The following is a 21,811-nucleotide window of genomic DNA, read 5'->3' as shown; positions in this document are numbered from 1 at the left end:
TGTAGTGTCATGTCATGCCGTGCAGTGTCATGTCATGCCGTGTTGTTCTATGCCACGCCATGCTGTGCCATGCCTACCACCAAGCCCCTTCCCGCTCCCCTTCCAGGTCCTCCTCACCGCCGAGGAGACATCGCCGCTGAGCCTGGCCAACCTGGCTGGCACACGGACCATCAGTGACCGTGCCCGCTTCTCCTCCCCAAGGGAGCTGCTCTTCGCCTCCTTCCAGGAGCTGCCCCGTGACGTCTACTACTGGGTGCTGCCCGCACCCTTCGCCGGGGACAAGGTACCAGCTCCGGGGTCGGCTGGGGGACAAGGTGGACGTCCCCAAGGCCGGCTAAGCCTAACTGCATCCCGCCCTGCAGGTGACATCGTACGGTGGTGAGCTGCGCTACACGGTGACGCACCGGGCACCAGCAGGCGCCCAACCTTTGCCACGCCAGCCCGACATCCTGCTGCAGGGCAATGGCATACTCCTGGAGCACTTCTCTGATGCCAACCCCCCATCTGGCGTCCCCACCACCGTCACCGTGCCCTTCCGTGAAGTGAGGACGGGCGGGTGTCCCCCCCATCCCAGATTGGGGTTGGGGACACAGCGGTCACCCCCTGGTTGTGCCCGCAGCGTGCCTGGCGCCGAGCGGATGGACGCGATGCCACCCGTGAGCATCTCCTGATGGCTTTGGCCGACATCGACCTCTTCATGATCCGGGCGTCCTACTCGGATCAACCGGAGGAGAGCAGGTACCAGGGAGAGGGGAAGGGAAACTGGGGACATGGGGGTGCGGGTGGGCAGAGCGGTGGGGACATCCCCTCTTGCCCCGCAGACTAGCTGATGTCAGCCTGGACGTGGCAGTGCCACACGCCACCGGCCGCCCGCCAGCACTGGAGGTGGAGGATTGCACCTGCCCAGCCGGCTACCGCGGTGCCTCCTGCCAGGTGAGACCCTCAGTGTCCCCTCACCCCGTCCTTCGGGACACCGAGTGGTGGCCCACCCCCCTGTCCTCCTTGTCCCCTCCATAGGACTGTGACACCGGCTACACCCGCAGCACCACCGGGCTCTACCTGGGCACCTGCGAGCCGTGCCAGTGCCACGGCCATGCCAGCGAGTGCCACCCTGAGAATGGCATCTGCCAGGTGAGCTGGGGACAGTGAGGGGACACCCCGGGGACCCCCATGGCGGTGCCACCAATGCCATCACCCCCACCCCTCCTTTGCAGGGCTGCCGGGATCACACGGAGGGCGCCCAATGTGACAAATGCCAACCCGGCTACTACGGCGATGCTACCCGGGGCACCCCGGGCGACTGCCAGCCCTGTCCCTGCCATGGGCACCACAGTGACACCCAGTAGGTGCCACCACCTGGTCACCTACATTCCTGGGGACAGGGGCAGGGTCTCACCCATCCCCTTGTCCCCTCTGCAGGGAGACCAAGAGGTGCTTCGAGGACAAGGACGGACAGCCCACCTGCACCGCATGCGCCCCTGGACACAGCGGGCGTCTCTGCGAGAGGTGCCAGGGAAACCCGGGGTGAGGGGTTGTTTTTTGGGGTGCAACACCCCCTTCATTGGCTTTTTTTGTACCCCACCATAGGTGCTTGCCTGGGTATGTGGGGGACCCGCTGCGGGGAGAGCCGTGCCAAGGTGAGCGTTGTGGGGAGAGGATGAGGTGGTGTCCCTGGCAGTGGCACTGAGGGGGGCACCATGCCTAATCGCTGTCCCCCCCCACTCCACCGCAGAGCCGGGCGTCCCCAGTGCGCAGTGCCAGTGCGACCCGCGCGGCAGCATCGGTGAGGGCTGCGACGCCGACGGGCAGTGCCACTGCAAGGTGAGTCGTCCACCCCCTCCCAGCATGTCCCCAAGCCCTGGGAGGAGGTGACAGGGCCATGTCACCCATCCCATCCCCCCCCACTCCCCCCAGGCCAACGTGGAGGGTCCCAGCTGTGCCACCTGCCGTCCCCACCATTTCCACCTGAGTGCCAGTGAGCCGGCTGGCTGCCTGCCCTGCTTCTGCATGGGCATCGTCCAGCACTGTGGCAGCACCGCCTACGCCCGCGGCACCGTAAGTGTCCCCTCTGAAGTCCCCAGGCTGTCCCCAGATGTTCCCAACCCCACTCACCCATATCCCCATCCTGTAGGTCCGGACGCCCTTCGGTCCCGGTAATCCCCAGGGATTTGCCTTGGTGAACCGGCAGCGCAGCACCCGGGTGGGCACCGGCTTCGAGGTGGAGCTGGGCATCCCCCAACCCCGCTTGACCTACAGCCGTTTTGGGGAGCTGCCTCCCGACTCCTACTACTGGCAGCTGCCTCCCCCCTACCAGGGGGACAAGGTAATGGGGTGCCCCCCCTCCCCGCCCCAGGGGACAGGGGTGCCCACAGGAGCACCCAGCCTGGCACCGGCTGCACCCACTCCCCATGGGCACCCCTGGCTGCTCACCCTATGGCTCCAGTGAAGGGGCAAGTGGGTGCAGCCTCCCCTGTCTCCTGCTTTTTCCCCTTTTCTTTTTTCCCCTTTTCTTTTTTCCCCTTTTCTTTTTTCCCCTTTCCTCTTTTCCCCTTTCCTCTTCTCCCCTTTCCTCTTTCCTCTTCCCCTTCCCTTTCTCCCTCCCCTTCCCTTTCTCCCTCCCCTTTCCTTTCTCCCTCCCCTTCCCTTTCCCCCTCCCCTTCCCTTTCCCCTTCCCCTTCCCTCTTCCCTCTTCCCCCTTTTCCCTTCCCCATCCCTATCTCATCCCATCACCTTCCCCATCCCCACCCCTGTCCCCATCATCCTCCCCATCCTCTTCCTCTTCCCTTTCCCCATCCCCATCCCCTTCCCATCCCCATCCCTATCCCTATGCTGTCCTGTCCCTTCCCCCTCTCATCCCATGGGATGTATCCCCACCCCATCTCCCCATGCAGGTGGGCTCCTATGGTGGGCGCCTCCGCTACACCCTGACCTACACCCCAGGGGGGCAGGGAGCCCCCCTGCCTGACGTCGACATCCAGATCACGGTATGGGGGTGCCTGGGCTGGGGGGGGGTGACAGGATGACACCGGTGACCCCCCACCTGACTCCCCCCATATCCACAGGGCAACGACATCACGCTGGTGGCATACCAGCCCGACCTGCCCCCGCGGACCCCCCAGGCCTTCGAGATCATTTTTCGGGAGGTAGGAGGGAGCGGGTGGCTCTCGTCCCTGATGTCCCCCATCCCCACGGCATGCCCAGCCGTGTGTGTGTGTGTGTGTGTGTGTGTGTGTCTGTCCCCCCCTCCCCCGGCCCTTGACACCCCTCTCTGCCTGCAGCAATACTGGCAGCGGCCGGACGGGCAACCGGCAACACGGGAGCATCTCCTGATGGCTTTGGCCGACCTGGATGAGATCCTCATCCGAGCCACCTACTCCACCAGCACGGCCGCATCCAGCATCGCCGACGTCGCCATGGATATGGCCGTGCCCCCCCAACCTGGCCTCCCCCCAGCCCCTGAAGTGGAGGAATGCCGCTGCCCCCCCGGCTACCACGGGCTGTCCTGCCAGGTGAGCCCCCAGCATCACCCCCCCATCATCACCCCCCCCTTCCCAGGGATATTTTTTGGGGGGGAAGGGGTGTCACAACACTGAACACCCCCCCTTTCCCCCCCCCCCCGGCAGGATTGTGCGCCTGGTTACACCCGTACCGGGGGGGGGCTGTACCTGGGGCACTGCGAGCTCTGTGAGTGCAACGGGCATTCGGAGAGCTGCCACCCCGAGAGCGGCGTCTGCTCTGTAAGTATTTATATTAAGCAAGTTTTTGGGGGGCTGGGGTCTCATCCCAGCCATGCGCCCCCAATATTTGTGTGTGTGTCCCCCAGGGATGCTTGCACAACACGGCAGGGGACTTCTGTGACCAGTGTGCCCCCGGTTTCTACGGGGATGCCACCGCCGGTACCCCCGAGGACTGCCAGCCCTGCGCCTGTCCCCTCCCGTACCCTGAAAACCAGTGAGTGCCAGCGCCAGCGTGGGGGTCTGCCGGGGAGGGGACGCCCCCCCACCTCACATTGTCCCCACAGGTTCTCCAGGACCTGCGAGAGTTTGGGAGGCGGTGGGTACCGCTGCACCGCCTGCGAGCCGGGCTACGCCGGGCAGTACTGCGAGCGGTGAGGCCTGTGGTGGGGGGCGGCTGGCAGCCCCAAAAAACCCATATACCCATATATATATATATATATGTACATGCTCAGGCCCATATACCCACCCTGATATACTCACCCCAATATACCCACCCTGATGTACTCACCCAATGGGCTCACCCTTATACCCACCCCAATATACCCACCCTGATGTGCTCCCCCTGATAGACCCATCCCAAAGTGCTCACCCCGATATACTCACCCCAATATACACACCCTGGTATAGTCACACTCATGGGCTTCCCCTGACAGACCCACCCCAACGTGCTCACCCTTACACCCACCCTGGTATAGTCACCCCTATGGGCTCACCCCAATATACCCACCCTGACATACTCAATATTCTCCTGCTATACCCACCCTAATATAACCACCCTGGTGTGCTCACCCCAACATACCCACGTTGATATACCCACCCCAATGTACTCCATAAGCTCATCCCAATTTATGCATTCTGATGAGCTCACCGTCATATACCCACCCTGATGTGCTCACCCCAATATACTCACCCCAATATACCCATTCCGATGGGCTCATCCCACTATATGCACCCCAATATGCTCACCCTCCTATACCCCCACCCCTGCTGTGCCTACCCGGCCGTACACTCACCCCCTTTTCCCCTGCAGCTGCGCGCCTGGCTACACGGGTGACCCCACGGCACGTGGGCAGGCGTGCGTCCCGGTGGGCTCCCCACTCCCGCTGGCTGTCCGCATCCACCCACCACGCACCACAGTGGCACAGGGCAGCGCCGTCACCCTGCGGTGCCAGGCCAGCGGTGACCCCCCCTTCTATTACCACTGGACGCGAGAAGATGGGCGACCCCTCCCCGAAGGTGCCCAGAGCCGGCGACAAGGTATTAGGTGGTTCAGGGAGGGGGGGGACCATGGTGTCCCCAAGGTGGGGGGACTGGACGTGGGGTGTCACCCACGTGTTCCCCCCCCAGGCGAGGAGCTGCACTTCGCCAGCATCCAGCCCTCTGAAGCCGGCGTCTACGTCTGCTCCTGCCGCAACCTACGGCACAGCAACACCAGCCGCGCTGAGGTCATTGTCACTGGTAGGTCATTGTCACCGAGGTGCGGGGGACACACACACAGAGTGGGGGGGTGAGCGGGACTCAGCTCTCCCATCTTGGTGCAGAGACCCCCGGCAAACCCATCACCGTCACCGTGGAGGAGAAGCGGGTGCAGCGGGTGAAGCCTGGGGCCGATGTCACCTTCGTCTGCACTGCCAAGAGCAAGGTGAGCCGAGGGGGCATGGCACAGTGGGGGGCATGCAGGCACCCTTGGGTGCACATGGGGGTGTGCAGGGCATCAGGACACCCCTGGATGCCCACCTGGTCACACAGGACACATGAGCACCCTTGGGTTCCCGGGGGGCCATGCAGGGTACGTGGGTGCTCATGGGGTCATGCAGGGCAGAGGGACACCCTTGGGTGCCCATCCAGCCATACGGACCCTCCCAAACACCCTTGGGTGCCTACGTGACTCTACGGGACACACCAACACTCGTGGGTGACCACCTCTCCCCCATGGGTGCCCAGATGGGCATACAGCCCCCCCCCCCCCAATCCCCTCTGTCCCCAGCAGATGCCCTGCCCCACTGTCTGCCCATCCCCATGGCCTCAGGCCTCTCCCTCTCTCCCCACCAGTCACCTGCCTACACCCTGGTATGGACACGGCAGAACCATGGGACGTTGCCAGCCGGCGCCGTGGACTTCAACGGCATCCTCACCCTGCGCAACGTGCGGCCCGAGGACGCCGGTGTCTACGTCTGCACTGGCTCCAACATGCTGGACATGGACGAGGGCACCGCCACGCTCTACGTCCAGGGTAAGCCCGCAGGGGTGCGCAGACACTGGGGCGGTGGGCACACTCAGTGCCCAGACACCAGGGTGATGGGCTCACTTGGTACCCAGCTGCTGGGGTAAGGGACATGCTCGCCACCAAGATGCTGGAGTGATGGGCACAATCAGAACCCAGATGCCAGGGTGATGGGCACGCTCAGTGCCCAGACGCCGGGGTGATGGGTAGGCTTGGTGCCCAGATGCCAGGGTGACAGGCACGCTCGGTGCCAAATCACTGGCACGATTGTGGCATGCTCACCACCCAGGTGTTGGGGTGATGGGCACGCTTGGTGCCCAGATGCCAGGGTGATGGGCTCACTTGGTGCCCAGACGCTGGGGCAATGGGCACGCTCACCGCCCAGATGTCAGGGCAATGGGCACGCTCACCGCCTGTAGACCGGGGTGGTGGGCACACTTGGCTCCCAGACGCTAGGGTGATGGCCTTGCTTGGCACCCAGACACCAGGGCGATGGGCAGGCTAGCCACCCAGATGCTGGGGTGATGGGCACACTCCCCTGAGACCTGTGCCCTCTTGCAGCCCCCTCAAAGACTCAGATGTTTTATGGACCCGTTGAGTTTATGGAGGGGCACAGACCAGGTAAGTCATGGTGGGGGAGGTCGGGGTGTGGGGAGGTCCACACACTCCCCACCCCCCGCACCTGCTGCATGCCGGGGCTCCACTGCGCACCCTGCCACCAGCTGTGCCACGCCACCCTCCTGCTTCCCACTGCCCCCACCAGCTGGGGCCAGCGCCATGGGGGGGGCCCCGGCGAGCCCTGAGCTCCCCCCCTCCCTGGGTCTCACCACAGCCGGCACCGCCGCCGCCCCCACCGCCGCCGTGGAGCCGGCACAGCTGAGTGTAGCACCGGGGCAGCCGGCCGAGTTTCGCTGCGTGGTTGCCGGTAACCCCCCACCCACCCTCGAGTGGCTCGGTAGGTGCCCGCCGGGGATGGGGGGGACACCAGCACCGGGCCTGGGGACACAACTTTTGGGGGTGACACTGGGCCGTGTCCCCGTAGGCACGCTGCCGCCGCGGGCGGTGGTCCATGGTGGGACGCTGCGTTTCAGTGCCGTTGAGCCCACTGATGAGGGGCACTACGCGTGTCGGGCACGCAGCAGTGCCGGGCAGCACACGGCGCGGGCCTTCCTCCATGTACAAGGTATGCGTTGTTCCCATCATCCCGGTCATCCCTGTTGTCCCCATCGTCCCCATCATCATCATCATCTGCATCATCCCTGTTGCCCCCATCATCCCCATCACTGCTATCATCTACATCACCCCCGTTGTCCTAATCATCCCTGTCACCCCTGTTGTCCCCATCATCCACGTCACCCCCCATTATCCCCATCGTTCATATCCACCATCCCATTGTCTGCAATCATCCCCATTGTCTGCATCATCCCCATCACCCCCACCATCACCATCACACTTATCATCCCCGTCATCCCCGTCATCCTTGTCACCATCATCCCTGTCATCTCCCATCATCCATCCCCCTCATCCCCATCACTCCCACTGTCCCCATTGTCCCCATCATCTGTTACCCCCATCATCCCCATCACCCTCATTGTCCCCATCATCCCTGTCACCCCTATCATTTCCATCAATCTCTTCATCCCCCATCATCCTCATCATCCCCATCATCCCTGTCACACCCATTGTTCCTATTGTCCCTCATCCCCCTATCATCCCTGTCACACCCATTGTCTCCGTTGTCCCTCATCCCATCTTCCTCATCATCCCCATTGTCCCTCTCACCCCCATTGTCCCCATTGTCCCTCATCCTCCCCATCATCCCCATCATCCTCATCTTCTGCATGACTCATGTCACCCCCATCATCCCCATCACCCCCATTGCCCCCACCCCTCCAGCGCTGCCCTGATCCCCTACTTCCCACAGCTGCTGGCACACCCCGGGTGCAGGTGAGCCCGGAGCGGACGGAGGTGCAGGAGGGCTCCACAGTGCGACTCTACTGCCGGGTCTCAGGGTCACCCACCGCCACCATCACCTGGGAGAAGCAGGGGGGCACCCTACCACCGCAGGTGAGCCAGGTGCTGGCACCCTTGGGTGCTCCCGGGGGGATGTGGGTGCACCAAGGTTGCCTCTTACGCCCACCCTCATGCCCACAGTCCCGCTCTGAGCATGCTGACATCGCCACGCTGGTCATCCCCACTGTGACAGCAGCCGACGGTGGCATCTACCTCTGCGTGGGCACCAGCGCCGCTGGCACGGCCCGCGCTGCCATCGAGGTGGCAGTGGTGCCAGGTGAGGCTGGTGGGGGATGCCGGTGAGATGCGGGGATGGGTTCAGGGGGCTGTAACCCACCCGTGTCCCCCCTTTTCCTCCCTGCAGGGACAGCACCGCCCATCCGCATTGAGTCCTCGTCCCCATCTGTCACCGAGGGACAGACCCTGGACCTTGACTGCCTGGTGGCAGGATCTGGCCCCGCCACCGTGACGTGGTATAAGCGCGGTGGCTCCCTGCCTGCTGGCCACCAGGTAGGGCACAGGCAGCACAGGCAGCGTGGGCAGCACCCCAAATCCTGCCCTGTCCCCTCCTATGTGACACCGATGCGTGTCCTCAACCCCAGGTTTCGGGGTCCCGGCTCCGTGTCCCCCATGTCACGGCGGCCGATTCAGGGGAGTACGTGTGCCGGGCAAGCTTGGGGACCACCGTGCGTGAGGCGTCTGTCATTGTCACCGTCGTGGCTGGATCCGGCTCATCCTACGGTGAGACCAGGCTCAGTGGCACCAGGGGGGACATGCTGGTCCCAGACTGGTGGTCACGGCTCCATCCTCCCCCCAGGGCCACCAGCTTCAGGTGTCCCTGTCCGGATCGAGGCGTCCTCATCCACTGTGGCCGAGGGACAGAGCCTGGACCTCAACTGCGTGGTGGCTGGGCAGGGACAGGCCACCGTCACCTGGTACAAGCGGGGGGGGTCCCTTCCAGCCAAGCACCAGGTAGGGGACACCAGAGGGGGATGCCACCAAGGGGGGTGGTTGGGGGTTGACCCACAGCCCCATGTAAGCTTAAGTGGCCCCATGCAAGCCCAGGTGGCCCACGCAAGCCCAGGTGGCCCCATGCAGGCTTAGGTGGCCCCATGCAAGCTTAGGTGGCCCATGCAAACTCAACTGGCACTTTTGCAAGCCCAAGTGGCTCTATGCAAGCCCAGATGGCACTTGTGCAAGCTTGGATGGTCCTGTGCAAGCCCAGTGGCCCCCATACAAGACCAAGTGGCCCCATGTAAGCCCCAGCAGCCCCATGGTAGCCCAAATGTCCCCTGTGTCCCCCGTGTCCCCTCCCCACAGGTGTCTGGTTCCCGGCTGCGACTGCTGCAGGTGACAGCGGCTGATTCGGGCGAGTACGTGTGCCGAGTTACCAGTGGGGCCACCAGCAAGGAAACCGCTGTCATGGTGACAATCCAGCCCAGCGGGGCCAGCGCCTACCGTGAGTGCAGACAGGGGGGTGACAGTGCCAGCGTGGGGGTCCCCATGTGCCATGGCACTGAGCCATGTCTTGTGTGCCCTTGCCGGTGGGACTCTGCTGTGGTCACTGGTGTCACCCTCTTGTCTCGGTCCCCAGCCCCGAGCAGCACAACCCCCCTGCGCATCGAGTCCCCATCCTCCGCCGTGGCTGAGGGCCAGACCTTGGATCTCAACTGTGTCATCGCCAGCCCCGCACAGGCCACCATCACCTGGTACAAGCGTGGGGGGTCCCTCCCAGCCAAGCACCAGGTAGGGGACGTGGAGGGGGATGTCCCCAGAGGGGCTGGTGGGGATTGACCCAAGGCCCTGTGCAAGCCCAGGTGGCCCATTACAAGCCCTGGTGGCCCCATGCAAGTCCAGATGGCCCCATTCAAGCCCAAGTAGCCCATGCAAGCTCAGGTGTCCCATGCAAGCTCAAGTGACCCCATGGAAGCCCAGGTGGCCCATGCAAGCCCGCATGGCCCCATGCAAGCTCCAGCAGTCCCATGGAAGCCCAAATGGCCCCTGTGTCCGCCGTGTCCTGTCCCCGCAGGTGTCTGGCTCTCGGCTGCGGCTGCTGCAGGTGACAGCGGCTGACTCGGGCGAGTACGTGTGCCGGGTGACTAGCGGGGCCACCAGCAAGGAAACCTCCATCATGGTGACAATCCAGCCCAGCGGGGCCAGCACCTACCGTGAGTGGGGACCGGGAGGGGACACAGGATGTTACCCATGGGTGGGTGGCACTGCCTTGTGGTCTATCCAGGTCTGGGATGAATCACTCCCTGGGGAAGCCACCCATGTGTGTGCCCATCCCGACTTCCTGGGCTCCTGGTGTCCCTTGGAGGGTCACACGTGGTGGTGACCACGGTCTCTAACCTGTCTCGGTCCCCAGCCCCGGGCAGCACAACCCCCCTGCGCATCGAGTCCTCGTCCTTTTCATCGCCTGTGGCCGAGGGCCAGACCCTGGACCTCAACTGCGTCATTGCCAGCCCCGCACAGGCCACCGTCACCTGGTACAAGCGCGGGGGGTCCCTCCCGGCCAAGCACCAGGTAGGTGCTTCACCAGGAGGGAGATGTCCCCCAGGGGGTGGTTGGGGTTGACCCATGGCCCTGTGCAAGCCCAAGTAGCCCTGGTGGCCCCATGCAAGCCCAAGTGACCCCCTTGCACGCCCAGGTGGTCCCATGCAAGCCCAAGTGACCCCATGCAAGTCCAGGTGGCCCTGTGCAAGCTCGAGTGGCCTTGTGCAAGCCCAGAAGGCCCTGTGCAAATGCTGATGGTCCCTTGCAATCTTGAGTGGTCCCAGTGACCCCCCGTGTCCCCTCCCCACAGGTGTCTGGCTCTCGGCTGCGGCTACTGCAGGTGACAGCGGCCGACTCGGGCGAGTATGTGTGCCGGGTGACCAGTGGGGCCACCACCAAGGAAATCTCCACCATGGTGACGATCCAGCCCAGGGGGGCCAGCACCTACCGTGAGTGGAGACCGGGAGGGGACAGGGGACCAGAGGACCATGTAACGGTTCTTGGGGTGACCCTTCCATCTCTGTCCCCAGCCATTGGTGTCACCCCCCCGGTGCGCATCGAGTCCTCATCCTCCTCTGTGGCTGAGGGACAGACCCTGGACCTCAACTGCATCGTGGCCAGGCAGGGACAGGCCACCATCACCTGGTACAAGCGCGGGGGGTCCCTTCCAGCCAAGCACCAGGTGGGGACACCAGAGGAGCATTTTGGGATGGAAAAGGGATTTTGGGGGGGGTTTGAGGGGTTTGTGTCCCCCTTCTCACGTGTATCACCCCCGCCAGGTGTCAGGCACCCGCCTGCGCATCCCCCAGGTGACGGCAGCCGATTCAGGGGAGTATGTGTGCCGGGTGACGTCAGGTGGTGTCACGCACGAGACGTCCCTCATCGTTACCATCCAGACAGGAGCTGGATCCTCTTATGGTACCGGGGATGGGTGGGAGGTGACATGGGGACACGATGGGGACACAGTGGCTACCCCCGCTGACCCCATTGCTATTCCCAGCCGTCGGTGTCACGCCGCCAGTGAGGATCGAGACCTCGTCCGCTGCCGTCACCGAGGGACAGACCCTGGACCTCAACTGCATGGTGGCAGGACAGGGTCACCCCCATGTCACCTGGTACCGGCGTGGGGGGGCTCTGCCCCCCAACAGCCAGGTGGGATGCCAGGGAGGTGGCATCACCCCTCAGGGCACAGCCCCACGTCAGCCACTGATGTGTCCCCACTTTCTCCTCTCCAGGTGTCGGGGACCCGCCTGCGCCTCGTCCAGGTGGCGGTGGCTGATTCGGGGGAGTATGTGTGCCGGGTGACCCTGGGGACCGTCACGCAGGAGGCATCTGTCATCGTCACCGTGCCTGGCGGCATGGGCACCTACTACCGTGAGTGCAAGCAAGAGGGCAGCGCTTGGGGACAGATGGGTGCCACCTCAGTGACAAATGTTCTGTTTCCCTGTCCCCCCCAGCCTCCGGAGTCTCCCAGCCCCTCCGCATCGAGTCCTCGTCCTCGGCCATTGCTGAGGGACAGATCCTGGATCTCAACTGCGTGGTGGCAGGATCTGGCCCTGCCACTGTGACATGGTACAAGCGCGGTGGCTCCCTGCCCACCAGCCACCAGGTAGGGCACAGAGGGGGTTCACCCTGAATTTGTGTCATCCCGTGCTCTCTGGCACTGATTTGTCCCCAAATTGTCCCCTCCAAGGTGTCAGGCACCCGCCTGCGCATCCCCCAGGTGACGGCAGCCGATTCGGGGGAGTATGTGTGCCGGGTGACATCGGGTGGCGTCACGCAGGAGACGTCTCTCATCGTCACTATCGATGATGGAGCCAACCCATCCCACCGTGAGTGCCACCCTTCAGGGGACAGGTCCCCCCTGGTGCCAGGGACCGGTGGGGATGTTTACCCTTAACTCTGTCTGCACAGCCACTGGCGTCACACCGCCCATCCGCATCGAGTCCTCAGCATCCTCTGTCACTGAGGGACAGACCCTGGACCTGGACTGTGTGGTGGCTGGACAGGGACAGGCCACCATCACCTGGTACAAGCGTGGTGGGTCCCTCCCAGCCAAGCACCAGGTAGGTGGGGACAGGGGCAGGGTGGGGGATGGTGGCTGTGGGTGGCCGGTTGATGCCAACACCCCCTGTCACCATGTCCCCAGGTATCGGGGTCCCGCCTGCGGCTGTCACAGCTCTCAGTGGCCGATTCGGGGGAGTATGTGTGCCGGGCAGACACAGGCAGCGTCTCCCGCGAGGCCACCATCACTGTCACCGTCACCTCCCGTGACAGCTCCAGCTACCGTGAGTGTGGTCACAGGGTGAGGGAGGATGCTGGGGGGGAGATGGGGGACATGAGTGACCTCGGTGGCTTCCCTATCCCTTTGTTCCTGAAGGTCTGCAGAGCCCCATCATCTCCATTGACCCACACAGCATGGCAGTGGCACCAGGCGAGGATGCCACCTTCAAGTGCCGCGTCCATGACGGCGCCCGGCCTGTCAACGTCACTTGGCGGATGGGACCTGGCCAACATCTCCAAGGTATGGTGGTCCCCAGGGTGTCCTCGCCGTGGTCCCCAGGGTGGCCCTGGTGTTGACGGCTCCTCCTTGTCCAGACAATGTGAAGATCAGCTCCAATGGCTCGGTCATCTCCATCACCGGTGCCCACGTGGGCAACCAGGGTGCCTACCACTGCGTGGCCTCCAACCGCTTTGGTGTCGCCAGCAGCGTCGTCAACCTCCTGGTGCAAGGTGCGAGGTTGCTGGGGTGGCCCTGTCCCTGTCCCCATGTGCTCCAGATGCCCCCAGGGTGGTGGTGTCCCTATCGCCATCCCCATGTTGGTGTCTCCTGTGTGCTGCAGATGCCCCTAGGGTGGTGGTATCCCCATCCCCATGTCGTCTGTGTGCTTCAGGTGCCCCCAGGGTGGTGGTGTCCCTGTCCCCATGCTGGTGTCCTCCATGTGCTCCAGATACCCCTGGGGTGATCATGTCCCCATCCCCGTGTCCTCTCCTTGCTTCAGGTGCTCCTGGAGTGGTGGTGCCCATGTCCCCATACTGATGTCCTCCAGGTGCCCCTGGGGTTGTGATGTCCCCATCTCCATGCTGATGTCCTCTATGGGCTCCAGATGCTCCTGGGATGGTTGTGTCCCCATCCTCATTTCCATCATGTGCTCCAGATACTCCTAGGGTGGTGGTGTCCCTGTCCCCATCCCCCATCCCCATGCTGATGTCTTCCCCATGCTCCAGAAGCCCCCAAGGTGATGCTGTCCCCGTTGCCATGCTAACGTCCTTAGTGGTGGTATCCACCCCACGGTGATGTCCTCCTCCTTCTCCAGGTGCCCCCACGGTGTCGGTGATGCCACCGGGCCCCGTGACAGTGAAGGAGGGCAAATCTCTCAGCCTGGAGTGCCTTGGCCGGGGTGAACCACGGCCACTGGTGCGGTGGAGCCGGCTGGGCTCCCGGCAGAAGGTGGAACATCAAATGCTGCTGCACATGGACAGCCAGGCCATCCTGCAGGTGAGCGGGGCACCCTGTGGTGCCGCGGGGATCTGGTGGGTGCCCAGTGCTCACTGTGCACCCTGTCCCTTACCACACAGCTCTCACCGGCCAAGCCAGAGCACGCTGGGACCTATGTCTGCACGGCACACAGCGCCTTGGGTTCAGCACAAGCCCGGGTGGATGTCAATGTGGAGACGGAACAGCGGCACCCTGGTGCCCCCGAGGTCACCGCGCCACCCGCTGTCACCGTGGTGGCCGGGGACACTGCCACGCTGCACTGCACAGCCAGAGGTACGGGGAGGATGGAGGACGGTGGTGGAGGAGGGGTATCCTGACATGGTACCCTGACGCCACGGTGATGGGCACTGGTGCTGCCTGTAGGTGAGCCGGCGCCCCGGATCGAGTGGTCAAAGCTGCGGGCACCCCTGCCCTGGCAGCACCGGGTGGTGAACGGCAGCTTGGTCATCCCGCGCGTTGCACAGCAGGACTCGGGCCAGTACATCTGCAATGCCAGCAGCCCCGCTGGCTTCGCTGAGGTCTTCATCACCCTCGACGTGGAGAGTAAGGGGGTAGTGGGATTTGGGGTGCCCCTGGGTCCCTCCTGCCATCTCCACTGTCTCCTTCACCCCTGCTGTTGCCATCACCAATCCTTGGCTCGTCTCCGTCCTTCCTCTGCACATGGCCATCTCCATCACCGCTCCCACCCTCCCATCCATCCCTTCCTCATGGATCCATCCTCGCTCCACCCCAGCACTCATCCTCCTCTCCGTCTCCTCTCAAGCTCCTTCGTCCAGCCCTTCCCATGGATGTGTCCATCCATTTGTCCCATCCCTGTGCACATCCATCTCTACTTCTGCTCTGTCCTCCATCCATCCCCTACTCATCGATCCGTCCATTGCTCAGCCATCCCAGCTCACACCCATGTCTCCATCTCCTCTCACACCTCTCCATCCACCCCTTCTTGGTGGATTCATCCATCACTCATCCATCCCAGCTCACATCCACCTCTCCATCTCCTCTCACACCCCTCCATCCACCCCTTCCTGGTGGATTCATCCATCACTGGACCATCCCAGCACACGCTCATCTCTCCATGTCCTAACTCCTCCATCCGTCCCTTCCTCATGGATTCATCCATCTCTGGTCCATCCCAACACACACCCACCGCCATCTCCACCCAGACCCTCCCACTGATGCCCTCCTCACCCTGTTGGCCCATTCATTACCCCATCCCGGCTGCGGTCGGGTGCTGATGGTACCGGCCGTTCCCTGCAGCACCACCATATGCCACCAGCCTGCCGGAGGACACCGCGGTGCGTGCCGGTGACGCGCTGCAGGTGCAGTGCCTGGCCCATGGCACCCCGCCGCTGGTCTACACTTGGGATAAGATCAATGGCAGCCTCTCGGCACGCGCCATCTACCGCGCCGGCCTCCTCCGCATCAGCCCAGCCTTGCCCGCCGATGCCGGCACCTACCGCTGCCTTGTTACCAACCGCGTCGGCACCGCCGAGACCTTCGCACGCGTGGCTGTCCATGGTGAGCCCCCACCTCAATGGGGATGCCCCATGCTGGGGATGCCCGTGCCACCAGGTACCATCAGGGCTTTGCATCCCGTCCAGGTGATGCTGGTGACAGTGGGGACGCTGGCAGTGGTCCCTTGACAGTACGGGTGACACCAGGGAGCCTCGTCAAGGGGGTGGGTGGCACCGCCGAATTCGCCTGCACTGTCTCGGGGGACCCCAGGGCACATCTGGAGTGGCTGAAGGATGGCGGGGAGCTACCCCCCACCCACAGCGTGCGGGACGGGGTGCTGCGGTAAGGAGTGGGAGATGGGGCAGTGGGATCCCCCCCACACCTGCTCCCCCCGTGGGGTCTCACACCTCGACTGTGTCCCCGCAGGATACCGGAGCTGGCGTGGGGGGCACAGGGGGTGTACGTGTGCCGGGCCAGCGCCCCAGGCGGGCAGGCGGAGGACAGGGCCACCCTCACCGTCCAGGGTAGGAGCAGCACCCATGCACCGGTGGACATGGGCACCCCCCAGCCTGTCCCCCATGAACACTGGCACCCTGGGACCCTCCATCTCCCCAGACCCAGGGGCACCCAGTGACTCATCCCCCCCATCCCCATGGGCACCCCGGTGCCCCCATTTTCCCACACCTATGGGCACCCTGGTACCCTCCATCTCTCCCCCCACCCCCACGCACCCCAATATCCCCTATTTCTTCCCCTGCCCATGGGCACCCAAATAGCCACCTATTTCTCCCCATGCCCATGGACACCCCAACACCCCCAATCTCTCCCCATGCCTGTGGGCACCCCAATACCCTCAGTCTCTCCTCACACCCATGAGCACCCTGGTACCCCCCACCTCTCCCCATGCCCATGAGTACCCCGATACCCCAAATCTCTCCCCATACCCACGGGCACCCCAACACCCCCAAATTCTTCCCATGCCCATGAGGACCCCATTTCTTCCCATCTCTCACTCCTCCGGTTGGCACCCCAGACCACGATGCCTCGCCCATGCCAGGGGGGCACCCCAAAACCCCACTGTCCCCCCTCCAAGCTCTCCCCAGGGCCCTGATCAACATCCGGACAGCAGTGCAGACAGTGCTGGCAGGGACGGCGGTGGAGCTGGAGTGTCTGGGCTTGGGTGAACCCCGTCCCCACGTCACCTGGAGTAAAGTGGGGGGCCGTATCCGACCCGGGGTGCTGGTCCGCGCCGGCACCCTCACTATTGAACGGGTAGAACGGGCAGATGCCGGGCAGTACCGCTGCACTGCCGCCAACAGCGTGGGCACCGTCCAGTCCCACGTCATCCTCCACGTGCAAGGTGAGGATGGGGACACGGAGCTGGGGACACGCAGACGGTGTCACCACGGGGTGGTGACACCTCTGTGCATCCCTAGCCGCCCCCCAAATCGCCGGGCAGCCAGAGGTGAAGGAGGTCTCGGTGGGTTCGGTAGCTGTTTTGCCCTGCTTGGCATCCGGCTTCCCGGTGCCAGAGATCACCTGGAGTAAGGTGAGATGGAGGGATGCAGGGATGGGGGTGCAGGGCGGGTGGGGGAGGCCACCCTATGGCAGCTGACCCCCCCACCCTGCTCTGCCGCAGCTGGAAGGGGAGCTGCCAGCAGGTGCCAGGGCAGAAGGGAACGTCCTGACCCTGCCGGCCGTGCGCCATGAGGACGCCGGCGTCTACGCCTGCGCCGCAGCCAACCACCGCGGCCAGGAAACGGCTTACTATGTCCTTAAGGTCCGAGGTGAGGATGGTCGGAAAGACAGATGGATGGACGGGGAGGTGGTAGGAGGGGGGTGATGTACCCCAACCTATCCTGACCCCCCCATCCCCACAGAGCGCCTGGTCCCCTATTTTGGGCAGACGCCCCGCTCCTTCCTCCCCCTGCCCACCATCAAGGATGCTTACAAAAGGTTCGAGATCCTCATCACCTTCCGACCTGACGCTGCTGACGGTGAGCGCCGATGGGACCCCTGTGTCCCCCCTTGTGTCCCCCCCATGTCCCCTCCATCGTCTCCTCCTCCCTTCCCTCTCCATCCCTCCCTCCATCCTCCCCTCTTCCTCCTTTAGCTCCCATTCTCTATTCAGCCAAGCTCCCCTCCAACTTCTGGGGGGTTCTCCTCCATCCTGGGGGTGTTTTGGGGTTCCTCAGGATGTGATCCGCACCCCCCCGGGGTGGGCACCATCCTGCCTGACCCACCACCACCCTGCAGGGCTTCTCCTCTACAATGGGCAGCGGAAAAACAGCGGTGCCGACTTCATCTCTTTCGGTTTGGTGGGTGGCCGCCCCGAATTTAGGTGAGACCCATGAACAGGTGCTATAAGAGGAGGGGACAGATGGGTGCCAGCACCCACCCATACCCATTGTACCCCCAAAAAATAAGGTTTGATGCTGGTTCGGGCATGGCCACCATCCGGCATCCGACGCCCCTGCGGTTGGGCGAGTACCACACTGTCCGTCTCCTCCGCAATCTCACCCGGGGTTCGCTGGCGCTGGACGGGCACCCCCCAGTTAACGGGACCTCCCAGGTATTTGGGGGGGGGATGTGTATTGGGTGGGGGTCAGGGTGCTGGAGGTGGTGCCCACCCACTTGTGCCCACAGGGGAAGTTTCAAGGGCTGGATCTGAACGAGGAGCTGTACCTGGGGGGGTACCCCGATTTCAGTACCGTGGCTAAGACAGGGCTCAGCCGTGGTTTTATGGGTGAGTGATGAGTTTTTGGGGGGCACCGGGGTGGGAGGCTGAGCGCCATGTCACCCCCATCTCCATCCCTCCGCAGGCTGCGTACGCCAGCTCCGCATCCAAGGGGAGGAGGTGGCCTTTGGGGACATGGACCTGCAGGCGCACGGTGTCACCAGTTGTCCCACTTGCCAGGACCGGCCGTGCCAGGTGAGGATGGTGGAGGTGATGCCCACCCATCCCCACCTATCCCCACCCATTGCTGACGCCCATGTCATCCCTCCCTAGAATGGTGGCGTGTGCCAGGACGCCGAGAGTGGCACCTACGTCTGCCGTTGTCCCCACGGCTTCACCGGCAGCAACTGCGAGTACTCACAGGCTTTGCATTGTCACCCAGGTAGGTGCCTGCCCCACGGGGATGTCACCCCACTGTCCCTCCCCGGATGGGTGCTCATCGCTTGTCACCCTACAGAGGCGTGCGGGGCTGATGCCACCTGTGTCAACCGGCCAGACGGGCAGGGCTATACCTGCCGCTGCCACCTGGGCAAGGCTGGGGAGAGGTGCACCGAGGGTAAGCACAGCCGGAGACACGGGGACAGGGCTGGCACCGCACTGGGGATGTGGGCAGGGGGTGGGCACCGCCCCAGGGAGATGGGCATGGGGCTGGGACAAGCCTGGGGAGATGGGGACGTAGCTGGGGACTACCCTGGGGACACAGGCACGGGGTTGGCACCACCCTGATGACAGCGGCATGGGGCTGGGTACTATACCAGGGAGATGGACACAGGGCTGGGGACCACCCTGGGGCATGGACATAGGGCTGGGGACCACCCTGGGGACACGGGCAGAGGGCTGGGACCATCCCAGGGAGATGGGCATGGGGCTCGATACCACCCTGGGGAGATGGGCACAGGGTTGGTGCCACCCTGGGGACACAGACATGGGGCTGGAGACCACCACAGGGAGATGGGCATAGGGCTGAGACCACCCTAGGGACACAGGCACGATGGGCACAGGGGATTAGGTACCATGTGGGGAGGTGGGCATCATGGATATGATGGAGATGGGCTATTGGGTGCCATCCCAGGGAGACGGGCACGATGGGGATGGGGGATTTGGGACCACCCTGGGGACACAGGCTGAGGAGCACCCTGGGGAGATGGGCATGGGTCTGAGTACCACCCTGGGGACCCGGGAATGGGGCTGATGCCACCCTGGGGAGATGGGCACAGAGCTGGGGACCACCAGAGATGGGCAGGGACTGGGACTACCCTGGGGAGTTGGGCACCATGGGGATGGAGATTTGGGTCCCACCCAGGGGAAATGGGCACCATGGGGATGGAGGTTTGGGTCCCACCAGCCGGGCACTGATTTGGGGGTGCCACAGGTGAGGCAGTGAGCGTGCCATCCTTCGGTGAGGCGGGTGCCTTCGTCTCCTACCCGCCCCTCACCAACGTCCACCACGAGCTGCGAGTGGAGGCCGAGTTCCTGCCGCTGGCACCCAACGGGCTCCTGCTCTTCAGCGCTGGCAAAGCTGCCCCCGTTGAGGACTTTGTCGCCTTGGCCATGGCTGGTGGCCACCTTGAGTTCCGCTACGAGCTGGGCTCAGGTGGGCTGGCACAGTGATGGGCGTCCTGGTGGCACCGTTGGGGGGCTGGTGGCACTGGGAACTCGGGTATAGGTGGGGTGGCCTGGCATTAACTGTGGTCCACTGGCATCATAGGGGTCCCTGAGCCACAGCAGGGTCCCCTGGCACCACTGGAGTCCCCAGGCATCACTGGTGTCCCTTGGCATCATTGGGGTTCCCAACCATCACCAGGGTCCTTTGGCATCATTGGGGTCCCCAGGCATCACTTGGGTTCCAGGTGTTGCCAGGGTCCCTGAGCATCACTGGGGTCCCCCCAGCATCACTGGCTTTCCCTTGTGGTCCCCAGGCATCAGTGGGGCCCCCAGCATCACTGGGGTCCCTTGGTGACACTGGCATCCCCAGGCTGTGGCAGCGTCCCTGGGCATCACCAGGGTCCCCAAATGTCACCAGGGTGCCCTGATGTCGCTGGGGTCCCTTGGTGTCGCTGCGGTCCCCTGGCATTACATCCCTGGGATCCCCTGCTGTCACCTGGGGCCCCAGGCACTGCCAGTGTCCCCATGGATCACCGTCACACCACTGGGGTCCCCTGGCATCACTTTGGTCCCCAGATACTGCTAGGGTCCCCTGGGCATCAGCGGGGTCCCCTGTCACCACTGGGGTCCCCAAGCATCACCGGGGTCCCCCAGCATCACCCAGGGCACCTCTTAGGTCCCCAAGCATCCCTAGTGTCCCTCGGTGTCCTCCAGCCCCCCGTGATGCCACCATCAAATCCCCACAGGCCTGGCAGTTCTCCGCAGCACGGAGCCGGTGACGCTTGGCCGCTGGCACCGGGTGACGGCCGAGCGGGTTCACAAGGATGGGACGTTGGTGGTGGATGACGCCGCCCCGGTGAAACGCTCTTCGCCCGGCAAGAGTCAAGGTCTCAACCTACGCACCCCCCTTTATTTGGGGGGCACTGAACCCCCCCTGCGCCCCCCAACCAACGCCTCCTTCCGGGGCTGCATTGGAGAGGTGAGACACCCCCCGTCCCTGCCAAAAAGCCTGTCCTGGACATCTGGGTCCCCTCAGTGGGAGACAAGGGGGGCCGGGGTCCCCTCGGCGGGGGTTGGGGGGGTCAGGGATTGACACACCCCCCCTTGGTGTGTCCCCCTCGCCCCAGGTCTCCATCAATGGGAAGAAGGTGGATTTGTCCTACAGCTTTCTGCGGAGCCGGGGCGTGGGGCAGTGCGGGCAGAGCTCGCCCTGCCTGCAGGCTGCCTGCCTGCACGGGGGTCGCTGCCTGCCCCTGCCTGCAGGCAGCCCCGGCAGCCCTGCCTACCGCTGCCTCTGCCCACCCGGCTTCAGCGGTGAGTCCCATGGGGTGCTGACACGCGTGTGCGGTTTGCACGTGTGCGCTGTGGGCGGTTGGTGTGCGCGCGTGCACGCTGAGCACGTGGGCGGACTGGGCGTGCAAGCGTGTGGGCTGCGCGTGCACGCGTGCTGCATATGGGGGTGTGCCGTGCACGCACGTGTGCATGTGTGCTGCGCATCCATGGGCATTGTGCAGGCAAGCGTGTATGCTGTACATGCATGTGTGCTGTGCACGCGTGTGGGCTGCATATTGTGTGTGCTGCGCATGCACGCGCACTGTGCGTTGTACGTGTGCATGTGTCTGCTGTGCATGCATGCACACTGTGCGTACATGCGTGCTGCACATGCATGTGTGCTGGGGTGCAGGCATGCAGTTTGCAAGCAGGTGCATCTGCACGTGTGTGTGTATAGTGTGCAGTGCGTGCATGTGCTGTGCATGCGTGTATGTGTTGAGTGTGCATGCAAGTGTGGTGCATGCATGGGTGCTGTGCGCACGTGTGTGCAGCGTGCACCTGCTGTGCATGTGCTGTGCGTGCATGTGCGGTGTGTGCAGTTGGCATGCATGCGTGCGTGCTATGCACAGGCTGCAGTCTGCACATGTGTGCGTCTGCCGTGCATGCATGTATCTGCACGTATCTGTGTGCAGTTTGCACGTGTGAGCGTGTACTGTGGGTGCTGTGCATGCATGCACGTGCATGCACTGTGCGTGCACACGCACTCCTCATGT

General features: G+C 64.0%; 1 protein-coding gene across 12 annotated transcripts in view; it reads left to right on the top strand.

The window, feature by feature from the left end:
- HSPG2 (heparan sulfate proteoglycan 2) overlaps positions 1-21,811 on the top strand; it is a 39,205-nt gene that overhangs the window by 14,209 nt on the left and 3,185 nt on the right. For 2 of the 12 annotated variants that reach the window (XM_049803323.1, XM_049803305.1), the window contains 63 exons: positions 107-283; positions 363-542; positions 620-738; positions 822-933; positions 1,018-1,131; positions 1,215-1,342; positions 1,420-1,506; positions 1,588-1,637; positions 1,733-1,821; positions 1,915-2,055; positions 2,132-2,323; positions 2,892-2,984; positions 3,063-3,143; positions 3,279-3,509; positions 3,624-3,737; positions 3,824-3,951; positions 4,022-4,108; positions 4,768-4,994; positions 5,085-5,195; positions 5,279-5,379; positions 5,790-5,970; positions 6,523-6,582; positions 6,794-6,916; positions 7,004-7,144; positions 7,886-8,028; positions 8,116-8,251; positions 8,339-8,484; positions 8,577-8,715; positions 8,792-8,946; positions 9,295-9,433; positions 9,569-9,720; positions 10,004-10,142; positions 10,343-10,500; positions 10,781-10,919; positions 11,001-11,152; positions 11,250-11,388; positions 11,471-11,622; positions 11,706-11,844; positions 11,928-12,079; positions 12,164-12,302; positions 12,385-12,536; positions 12,620-12,758; positions 12,851-12,994; positions 13,069-13,203; positions 13,788-13,969; positions 14,050-14,242; positions 14,333-14,512; positions 15,227-15,487; positions 15,571-15,766; positions 15,851-15,948; positions 16,518-16,784; positions 16,861-16,973; positions 17,064-17,211; positions 17,305-17,421; positions 17,681-17,765; positions 17,852-17,996; positions 18,071-18,170; positions 18,247-18,356; positions 18,435-18,543; positions 18,619-18,717; positions 19,534-19,755; positions 20,513-20,745; positions 20,894-21,080. In XM_049803323.1, the coding sequence (XP_049659280.1) occupies positions 107-283; positions 363-542; positions 620-738; positions 822-933; positions 1,018-1,131; positions 1,215-1,342; positions 1,420-1,506; positions 1,588-1,637; positions 1,733-1,821; positions 1,915-2,055; positions 2,132-2,323; positions 2,892-2,984; positions 3,063-3,143; positions 3,279-3,509; positions 3,624-3,737; positions 3,824-3,951; positions 4,022-4,108; positions 4,768-4,994; positions 5,085-5,195; positions 5,279-5,379; positions 5,790-5,970; positions 6,523-6,582; positions 6,794-6,916; positions 7,004-7,144; positions 7,886-8,028; positions 8,116-8,251; positions 8,339-8,484; positions 8,577-8,715; positions 8,792-8,946; positions 9,295-9,433; positions 9,569-9,720; positions 10,004-10,142; positions 10,343-10,500; positions 10,781-10,919; positions 11,001-11,152; positions 11,250-11,388; positions 11,471-11,622; positions 11,706-11,844; positions 11,928-12,079; positions 12,164-12,302; positions 12,385-12,536; positions 12,620-12,758; positions 12,851-12,994; positions 13,069-13,203; positions 13,788-13,969; positions 14,050-14,242; positions 14,333-14,512; positions 15,227-15,487; positions 15,571-15,766; positions 15,851-15,948; positions 16,518-16,784; positions 16,861-16,973; positions 17,064-17,211; positions 17,305-17,421; positions 17,681-17,765; positions 17,852-17,996; positions 18,071-18,170; positions 18,247-18,356; positions 18,435-18,543; positions 18,619-18,717; positions 19,534-19,755; positions 20,513-20,745; positions 20,894-21,080 (9,001 nt within the window). Of the gene's footprint in view, positions 1-106; positions 284-362; positions 543-619; positions 739-821; positions 934-1,017; positions 1,132-1,214; positions 1,343-1,419; positions 1,507-1,587; positions 1,638-1,732; positions 1,822-1,914; positions 2,056-2,131; positions 2,324-2,891; positions 2,985-3,062; positions 3,144-3,278; positions 3,510-3,623; positions 3,738-3,823; positions 3,952-4,021; positions 4,109-4,767; positions 4,995-5,084; positions 5,196-5,278; positions 5,380-5,789; positions 5,971-6,522; positions 6,583-6,793; positions 6,917-7,003; positions 7,145-7,885; positions 8,029-8,115; positions 8,252-8,338; positions 8,485-8,576; positions 8,716-8,791; positions 8,947-9,294; positions 9,434-9,568; positions 9,721-10,003; positions 10,143-10,342; positions 10,501-10,780; positions 10,920-11,000; positions 11,153-11,249; positions 11,389-11,470; positions 11,623-11,705; positions 11,845-11,927; positions 12,080-12,163; positions 12,303-12,384; positions 12,537-12,619; positions 12,759-12,850; positions 12,995-13,068; positions 13,204-13,787; positions 13,970-14,049; positions 14,243-14,332; positions 14,513-15,226; positions 15,488-15,570; positions 15,767-15,850; positions 15,949-16,481; positions 16,785-16,860; positions 16,974-17,063; positions 17,212-17,304; positions 17,422-17,680; positions 17,766-17,851; positions 17,997-18,070; positions 18,171-18,246; positions 18,357-18,434; positions 18,544-18,618; positions 18,718-19,533; positions 19,756-20,512; positions 20,746-20,893; positions 21,081-21,811 lie in introns of all 12 variants that reach the window. The other 10 variants (XM_049803313.1, XM_049803296.1, XM_049803330.1 and 7 more) reach the window with 9 other exon arrangements.

This window comes from Accipiter gentilis, chromosome 1 (genome assembly GCF_929443795.1).
Source record: "Accipiter gentilis chromosome 1, bAccGen1.1, whole genome shotgun sequence".
NCBI lineage: Eukaryota > Metazoa > Chordata > Aves > Accipitriformes > Accipitridae > Astur > Astur gentilis.
The sequence above is the reverse complement of the archived record's forward strand: the minus strand, read 5'-3'. Positions and strand labels throughout refer to the sequence as shown.